This window comes from Cryptotermes secundus, unplaced genomic scaffold (genome assembly GCF_002891405.2).
Source record: "Cryptotermes secundus unplaced genomic scaffold, Csec_1.0 scaffold404, whole genome shotgun sequence".
Classification (NCBI taxonomy): Eukaryota; Metazoa; Arthropoda; class Insecta; order Blattodea; family Kalotermitidae; genus Cryptotermes; species Cryptotermes secundus.
The window spans coordinates 104,518-114,632 of record NW_019720569.1 but is presented as its reverse complement, the minus strand read 5'-3'; the positions used below and the strand labels follow the sequence as shown (position 1 = coordinate 114,632).

The following is a 10,115-nucleotide window of genomic DNA, read 5'->3' as shown; positions in this document are numbered from 1 at the left end:
TGTACATTCAATGACTGAGAGAAGTAGTTCCTCCACCTATTCAAAATGTTGTGGGAGTCTGTAAGCAGATCACCATTCTCATCCTTCACTAAGCTACTGCTAGGCTGGTAGTCCCTCTTAAAGTCATTTATTCCTCTATACAGGTCTCTAATGTTCTTGTTTTTATTGTTCATTGCAAGCTCATCAATTTTGTCTGTCATATATTCCCTCTTCTTATTCCTGAAATGCCTACTGGTTTCATGTCTTATGTTGTTCAGATTATCCCCATTTAACTCGCTTGGATCCTGTAACCACTGCAATTTGGCCTGCTTTCTTTGGTCTAATAATTTTGAGCATCCTCCATCGAACCGTGGCTTAGGTTCCTTCAATTCATAATAACCTAGACTCTCTTTGACAGAAGTTTTTATATTCTCTCTAATAGTTTCCTAACTTCTATTGATATCTACCTCAGTATCTAAGTTTCCCAAAGCTGCGAACCTATATGAGATTTCAACATGATACAGCTCTTTACCATCTACCTCGTTTAATATCTTGAGATTGAGCCTCTTCATATGAAATCTGTGCAGTGTTTGTTTACGCACTGCTAGTTTCTCCCTAACTGTTGCCACCAGTAGGTAGTGGTCAGTATCACAATCTGCTGCCCTGAGCGAACGGACATCAAATATATTTGAATGCCGTCTCTTGTCTATCAAAATATTGTCAATTTGGTTGTGACTCTTTCTATCAGGAGATGTCCAAGTAAATTTATGAATGTTACGATGTCGGAACAGGGTACTTTTGAAAATTTACTATTCCAACTCCATTATCAGTATTGATTTCTTGCAAACTCTTCATTCCTAGTTGTTATTTCCTATCTATTTTGGCATCGAAATCTCCTAACAGAATTTTCTATGGTATTTAGGGAATTTATCGAACACACATTCTAGTTCCTTGTAGAACCTGTACTTCATATCATCAGTTTTATCTTCTATTCGTTTGCCTTAGCGTAGATCGTTTATTCAGAGAATACCTCCAAGTCCGAGGACCTTTGCGCGATTTAGTAACAAGTTTATTTTTTAAGGCGAGGAGATTTTAGTTCCACGCCTAACCCCCAAGCTGGAGAACCACTCCTTGTCGGCTGTCCGCAACTGCTTACTGAATATATTCGCAGCTACCCTCCTTATCTGGATGCCGTCTCCTCCATCCGTGATGACTCACCTAATTATGGATAATTTCTGTGGTAGAACGATTGATGAATGTGAAGCAGTTGGTGGAATGAAACTGAAGTATTTTGAGGAAACCTTCACCAGTGCCACTTCGCCCACAACAAATCCCACTTGACCTAACCTGGGATCGAATCCGGACCGCCACTATGGGAAGGCAGCAACTACTCGCCTGAGCTGTGGCAGATGAGTGGTTCCTGTGAGGTAGAGGTCTAAATTTGAACATTCTTTAGAAGAATTGTTAATGGAATTACGTAGTGCGGTGGAGTTGCGGAGCGAGGGTTCTACGTATGCGACTGGAAACTGCTTTGGTACAGAACACAAGTTCGGAGACATAAATATATGGGAGAATTGTGTTATGAGATGGCTAATTGTAAAGAATATGGGATTCGAAATGTGCAATCAAAGATAAAGTAGGCATATTATCTTAAAAAATGTCTGTTTATTTTGCTGATTGATAAAATTCGTTTTGAGGCTCATGTTATGTAGGATGTACGTGTATATTGAACCGCAAAATATTAATCGAATTCTTCCAGCAGCTTGAAGTTTTATCTGTGAAGAGATGAGTGTCGGGAAACAGGCTCTGGTTGTCTAATATTTGGTTTGAAAAGGAGGAAGAACAAGAATAAAATTAAGTTCCATTGGTGACTTTTTAGTGAAAGTAAAGGTAAAGTTGTAGCTGTACTTAATTAGTTAAGCACGAAATCGTGTATGGGAGTGGAGGTATAGATTCGTCATTCTTGATCTCGGCACTCGATTGAAGTGAGTGGTCAGCTTCACGCCCCTGCCACTTAACCCCCCGGGGAAAATCCCTCGGTACCCACTTCATACGAGGCTGGGTGAGCCCCAGAGCTAGTCTGGACGCTGTGGAGAAGAGAAAATTCTTGCACTGCCGGGAATCGAACGAGGACCATCGAGCCTGTAGCCCGTCGCTGTACCGCCTGCGGACTTCCTAGGACGAAATTCAGGATGAATATGAACATCTGGTTGTTTGCTGAACCGTTGGTACCGGTCACCAGACGTCTCCAGTCTCTGGAACATTTCACCCGAGAGTTGGATGTTTTGGTGTTTCTCGCTAGATGGCAGAACTATACTCAAATTCTGCCGAAGTACAGAGCATTCAGAATGCGATACCAACAGAGTTCAATGACCCCATAATATTTAGTTAGGAAGAATGTAGAGACTGCGGTTTGAGTCCCGGCGTCAAAACGTATGAAAATAGATTAGTAAAGTCTCTTTAACGTTATCTGCCGTCTTTTTATTCCATACGTCACTTTTTGTTTTCTGATTTTTTATGCTTTTACCCTTCGACAAGTAGAATGATCAAGTCAAGGAGGATGAGATGGTCAGGGCACGAAAAGGGGAGGAGAGGAACGCATATAGGAAACCAGAAGGAAAAAGATAATTAGGAAGACAAAGACGTAGGTGGTTGGACAATATTGAAATGGATCTTAGAGAATAAGGATGTGGTGGTATGAACTGGCATAGGATAGGGACCAGTGGAAGGCTCTTGTGATCACGGTAGTGAAACTTCGGGTTCCATAAAATGCTGGGAAGTTCTGTAGTGGCTGCACAATTGGCGGCTTCACAAGAAGGGCTCAGCTCCATGAAGTTAGAGCTCTTTATGCTAAAAAGTATCTTTCTTCGAAGTTAATGCAATTGCAAACCATGGAACCCCGGTTAGGCGTATTGTCATCCTTAACGGAGAGTTTCATGAGTTCACTCGAAATCTTCAGGCGAATTCTGGGGTAATTCGAGTACCTTTATATATTCAACGACCATTTACAATCAATATCTCTCCAGCTTCATATGAAGCTGCTGGGTCGTGAAGCTGACAGTTCCTTTCCACATAATTTCGAGATTTAGAATTCGCGGAGCTATACCTATATTCCCTGATAAGTTTTCGATTCGTGGTGCTTAGTTAAGAACCGGAAAATTTTTTTCCTCCTTTACTCACATTCGTGACAACTTTAGCGTATAAAGGGTGTCGTATGGTCAGCGCAACGAATCCCCACGGTCGTTAATTTCGGTTTTCTAGACCGGAGCCGCTATTTCCTTGAAATAGCTCCTCGATTATCATCACGAGTCTGAGTGGACCCGGTTCCAGACCCACTTCTCCTCAGAAAAAATCTGGCAGAGCCGGGAATCGAACCTGGACCTCTGAATTTGTAGCCAGGAACTCTGACGACGAGACCATAGAGAAAGTTGGAACTAAAATTCGCCGACAAGCAGCGGTCTCTCGGTCGGTTTAGTTCGCTTGCGGACTAAAAATCGCATAGTTTTTTACTCACATTCGTCATTATTTTGTCGCATTCTATGCACTTTCCTTGCGGGCATTGCTCTTATATATAAGGAGATATTTACTATGTTTAAAAGCTGCGGAAAGAGACACGAAAGCCTGGTTTAGGACCAGCAATCGGACCCGGGAAGGTAGACGAGGAATGATGAATGAAGTGGCTTTAACATGCAAATTTTGTGTACTACATGACGAATCAAAACGTTTTCTATAGTATTAGTGAACGCGGAAACGACCACAGATAGNTTATATATTTTTTCTTCTACCCTGAAGATGGAGGCGATACGTTCATCCGAAACGTCGGTTAACAACATATACACGGTGCCAAATCCCAGAAGACTGCTTTCTTCATAGTCACCGCCGTGAAAGCCTCAAATCTTACATCAAATATATTGCAGTGTTTCCGTTTCTACTGTGAAATGTGCTGTGGACCGTGGAGAGAAGCATATGCGTCGCATTAGATATTCAGCCGGTTCCAGTTACGGTGAAATACCAGCTGTCCTATCTGCCATGATTTTACTCATATTCCCTGACAAATCTGAGAAGACCGTGACCACGTAGTGTCACATTTAAGAGTAGCATCTGTGATATAACACCATGCAGGGCTGAAGGAATGAACTTCCATCGGCCAACACCGCGTTTCATCCTGCACGACGGTACGCTTCATAGTCACTGTGGTGTGAATCCAAGATCCAACACTACTGATAATTCCTTTGAAAATGTGGCAAGGTAGACCTTCTTTTGAACGGCGCTAAGATATCGAAATTACATTCTTGCTGAAAATTAAGAGCAGATCATATTATTTTATTCAAACCACAGATTCTTTTACTCTCCAGATACCCACAGGAACCGAATACACAAAACTATTATTCTGCGTTGTTATTTTTTAATATTATCATGTGATAGAGTGTGGCTGTAGACGGGGTTTGGATTGGTAATTGTGTTTATTGGACACTTACTGATCGTAACTATAAGTAACAATCGTGCTATCGCTAATTCACACACTTTGCAGTTTACTAGAGCACGTACTAAGTTCCCTCAAACGTATGTGTCTTTACCAGTCGTTGCCTGATAAGGGCTTTCAACGGCGGATGTTCCCCTTACTCTGGGTTCCCGAAGTATCCCCGTTCCTCACCTACCAGCTTCTAACATAAACGGCTCACAACGATTGAACTGCAGTTCTCTGACTAACTCACTAACTCACCAACCAACTTTTTACTTCCCCGCACTGCACTGTACTAGCTAATTGTCCTGCTTATTTCATCTGCACACGGACCGCACAGAGAACACATTTCCTCTGTTACTGTTCAATTGTTACTTCGTGTGAATTTGTTGCCTAGCAGCGGGCATTGTTTGGAGAGTATTTACCAAAGGGTCTACACTCTACATGCTACATCATGATTTAATCAAGGCGCAAGAGAAGATGGTTCATACATCACGCAAAAGATAAATACAAGTTTTTACGAACTTCTGAAAATCTATAAAAAATAAAACGCCATGGCAGAGTGGGTGGTACTACTACTTATTCGGGAAGCCTGATGTGCTAGCAGTCCGGTCACCAGCTGTCATTACTGATGTTTTCGTAGATTTTCTCAGTCACTTCATATATATTGTGGGATAGAACAATAAAATACTTCATGGTCGCCTCTGTCCACACCCTTTTCAATTCATTATTCTCAAATTATACCATTCCATGCTATATGCAGAAAAATAACCCAGGAATTTTTCGAGACTGAACTCAAGAGAGGATAACATTATGACACTTAGGCATAGAAGGAATAATAGTACTAAAATTTTCAGTAAGTTAAATAGGGGTTCGAATGGTCTGAATACATTTGTCTCAAAATGTGATCCAGTACCGGGCTCCACCTAACTCGAAGTTGTAGCATGATGTACCATAAAGCAGGAATCATTTGACGACCTCGACAACTATGAAAGTTTGAATAAAGACCCCGTACCATGCAAATAATTTCCTGCATGCATTACTTACCCATTTTTTTTCCCCTTAGCACTATAGCCCCAGTGGGCCTAGGCCTACCTCCATGAATTTCTTCGTTCACTTTGGTCTTTCTAGATCTTACACATTCGGTAGGACTCCTTGGACGGGTGATCAGCTCGTCGCAAGGCCTCTACCTGTACACAAACACAGAAAAACGCACACACACACACACAAAGTAAACATCCATGCCCTGAGTGGGATTCAAACCCACGATCCCGGTTTGCAAGTGAACGAAGACAGTACATGCCTTAGGCCGCTCGGCTAACGTGACCGGCTTCCCATTCTTTACTTGGAGGAATTTGAACTCTTACGTCACCGATTGGAAGCTCGGGTGTCCTCATCTACAGACTGAAAGATATTACGTTAAATTAACGCAATTAACGTATTTACTCTACATTACAGGGCAAATGTCTCAGCGCTGATGCCAGAATGCAGACCAAAAATGTAAACGTAAACCAGGCCCCACCCAACAACAATATTCTTGAGGTAAGTTACCATTCGAACTTTCCCTATTAGTATTAATTATACATAGTATTTGGGGATCCGGGATAGCTCATTCGGTATAGTGACTGGCTGCGGGCTGGACGGCTGAGAGGTTCGAGTCCCGGTAGGGTCAAGAATATTCCCTTCTCCACATCGTCCAGACCGGCTGTGCTGTCCACCCAACCTCCTCTCCAATGGTTACGGGGGTAAAGCGACCGGGGCGTGAAGCTGACCACTCTACTACAGCCAGTGCCGAGGCCAAGGAAATGTGGATCTATACATGCACTCCCCCATACACATTCATTGCGTTGTGCTTAATTAGTTAAAGCACAAGGACAACTTTACTTTTACTTTACTTAATTCGCGTAGTATTTGCTAGGGGAGATATCTTCTCATCTGCTGTATAAAAACATAAGAATTAGAATATATAAACTATAATTTTGCCAGTGGTTCTGTATGGGTGCGAAACTTGGTCTGTGACATTAAGGGAGGAAAGGGTGCTGAGGAGAATATTTGGATCAAAGAGAGATGAAGTGACGGGAGGTTGGAGAATACTATATAATGAGGAGCTTCATAACTTAAGGGAGGACCATAGACTGAGGGTGTTTGAGAAAAGGGTGCTGAGGGGAATATTTGGATCGAAGAGAGATGAAGTGACGAGAGTATAGATAAAGCTACATAATGAGGTCCTTCATAGCTTGTACTCTTCGCCAAATATAATTAGAATGATCAAGTCAAGGAGGATGAGATGGGCAGGGTATGTAGCACGAATGGCGGCTAAGAGAAATGTATATAGGATATTGGTGAGAAATTTAGAAGGAAAGAGACCACTAGGAAGACCAAGACATATTGGGTGGACAGTATTAAAATAGATCTTGGAGTGGTATGGACTGGATTGACCTGGCTCAGGATAGGGACCAGTGGAGGGCTCATGTGAACATGGTAATGAATCTTCGGGTTCGTAAAATGTTGGGGATTTCTTGAATAGCTGCAAAACATGCTCCTTCTCAAGAAGGACTCAGCTCCACGAGTGAGTGAATAAGTGATAGGAGATGTATATGAACCTTCGTTGCACGAATATCCTTTGTGTTTGATTTCTATTGACCTACCCACCATCCTTAAGGGGGGGGGGAAGAATTTAGGAGACCACCATGTTGCCTGTGTGTAATTTTATGTCTTTATACTTCCCCATTTCAATTTTGAACCAGTTCACCGATTTTCACGAAATCTGATATGAAATTTATGTTTTTGGGTACCACCCAAACTTTTTTACTTTCTATTTGCCTGCAGGAAATACGTACTTGCGTTGTGAGAGAGACTCTAGGGCCATTCATTAGTGATTTTCGAAAAATATGCACCTTTGTTAAGGCAATTTTTTGTAAAATGTAAAACAACATGATGGTCGTAATGCTTAATGAAATACTGAAGACAGAAATACCTTTCGTATGAAATTAGACTATAAACTCTCGTAAATTTTAAAATTATGTTGTGATATATGGGCCGTTCCTTATCAACGGCTCGGTGAACACTGTCTAAAACCGGAATAATAGCAGAAGCGAATATGGTTATTGCCAAGCGACGACTTAATATACAGTTTCCAGCAACCACGCTACAATAGGAGCTGTGATGTCTGTGGGTCATGCTACATTTAGTTGCTAGGTTACGCAACAATTGTGACAACAGAAAAAGTGTTTTCAGTGTGGTCCGCGCTATGCCTAGTGCTAGGCAACATGTCTACAAACATGTCTACAATAATAGAAGGTGCTTCCTATGTGTGGTCCGTACCGAAGTCTTATAGGGGGCGACAAAGGACGTTCGTGGGCATCGTGCGAGTCGTAGGAGGCCACGAAAAGGGCCATAGTGCGGCTGAAAAGATTAGGTCAATTGAAAAAAATCCAAAGACCTCATCGGGACTTGAACCCGCGGCCTTCCGGGTTGCAGCTTGGCCCCTCAACCAATTACGCTTGCGCGTGCCCCCAATTCAGTTCAGTTCAATTCTTTGTTATTTATGTGCCGAGTTGAAAGCTACAAGGCCAATTACAGACACAGCACAGTGTAGATACAAGTAATTACACTATGGACAAACACTACTTAAAATCAAAGACTAATTAAAGGTAAGCACTGGAGGAAAAACACATTAATGCCAAGAAGTAAGCAAACAAAGAAGCGACGTAATAATAAAAGTAAGTAAAGCTATCCCTGTAACAGGCCATGAAGGCCCATAGGGTTGTGAGACGTTGAGGGTCCCACATTGCCTAAACAATCGGCTCAAAGATGGCGGTAAGTTTGTCAGCCTTACGCGCCGGCCGAGCTTTGCTTCTCAGGAAAATTATTTAATTAATTTCTGGTAGGAAAGTAGGAACACGAAGACTAGCATTATCCAGAAGGGAGGAGCAGGATTTAGGGCCACGATAAACCTGAATGAAGAAGAGTGCATCAAGAAGATGTCTACGCAGACTTAGAGGGTGCAATCTTAGTCTCTCTAAAGCAGATGTGTAACTATAGGACAGTTTAATTAACATAAATCTGAGTTGCTAATAATTCAATAATAGTAATATCAATAATAATAGTAACACTATATTATGTATAAATAACACTTTTAAAATAAAAATAAATCCAGGTTTTCTGATTCCAGTAGGATTTGGTCCTCGGTTCTTCTCACAATGACAATTAAAATGAATTGAAACAATGTAAATAAATTATAATAGTTTCATGTAGCAGTAATGATAATGTGTATGTAACTTACGAGTATATAAATTTGCAGGTAACAAAATGCACAAATTCCAATATGATTTTCTCGTATGTCTGTCGGTATTTTTCGACAAACTCAACCCGTTAACTTGTTAGCCGAATTGCTTTTTACTGTTATTTCTTCAATTGACCTAATCCTTCCAGCCGCACTATGGCCCTGGGGTTCACTCAGCCTGTAACAGAAATGAGTACCAGGAATTAATTAAATAATTTTCCTGGGGAGTAAAGCGCTGCCGGTGCGTAAGGCTGACAATCTTACCGCCATCCGTGAGTCGATTGTCTAGAAAATGTGGAAGCCTCAACATCTCACACCCCTATGGGCCTCCACGGCCTGTTACAGGGATACCTTTACTTTACTTTACTTTACTTTACTTTACTTTCATTTTATTATAAATGTTCGCTTCAGTTTTGTTGGGACACGTAACTACAGTCTGTCGGCCGCTTACTCGGCTCGTAACACGGATAAACTAACGGCTGTAGGTTCTCCTTTTCAAGCTGTAACCAATTGTCATGTCCGTAAGAATTGTAAAGTCCCGTTTTGTTTATAAGTCGTTTAAATTACATTACTGCATGCAGCAGAACGTCTTACGAATTATTTTGTATAGCTACTGGGCATCTTTTTGTCTTCAGTTACTTGCATTTAAGCGGTAGGCTTGTAGGTCTACATTAAATGTGGGGAATGCTTAGTATCATCCAACTTTAGAATCTTTCGTCTGCCTGTGTTTCTATGAAACCTAAAGCATAAAATTGTTTTATTTCAGTAATTATATGACTGTGAATCTTAATCGCTTACTCTAAGGGAAAAACGTAATTAGGAAGTGCTTGAGATCATAAAGCGGAGGGGAATACTAGAACCCGAGAAGGAAGTAATTGGAGGATTAAGAAAATTGTATGAGGAACTTCGTAATTTGCAATTATCTAATATTTTCGGGATAAATAAATCACGGATAATGAGATGAATGGGATCTGAAGAACACATGGGAAACATGAAATACATATAACATTTTCACTGAACACCCCCAAGCAGAGAGAGTACTTACAAGAGCTGGGCGTAAATGCGTGAATAAGTAGCTAGGTTAGAGTTTCTTACAGCGCCTTTGTGAACATGATAATGAACTTTGAGTTCCATAAAGGCGGTGAATTCCTTGACCGGCTGAGTAAACAGAGCTTATCAAGTTTTGAAGGATAACCTGCGTATGTAATAATCAAACATAAACGATCTCAGTGGTTTTAGTCCGCAAGCGAACTATACGACCGAGCGACCGCCGCTTTTTGTCGAAGTTAGTGCGAACTTTAGTGGATAGAGGGTGTCGCGTGGTCAGCGCAACGAATCCCCATGGCCATTAATTTCTGGTTTCTAGACCGGAGCCGCTGTTTCCTTGAA

The 10,115-nt window shown here is 41.4% G+C and overlaps 1 protein-coding gene across 1 annotated transcript in view; it reads left to right on the top strand.

Annotated features, from left to right (window-relative positions):
- Positions 1-5,899: 5,899 nt before the first annotated feature.
- LOC111869146 overlaps positions 5,900-10,115 on the top strand; it is a gene marked incomplete at its 5' end in the record, with an annotated part of 85,724 nt that continues 81,508 nt past the window's right edge. Inside the window, 1 exon segment of the mRNA XM_023860391.2 lies at positions 5,900-5,983. Within this exon segment, the coding sequence (XP_023716159.1) occupies positions 5,927-5,983 (57 nt within the window).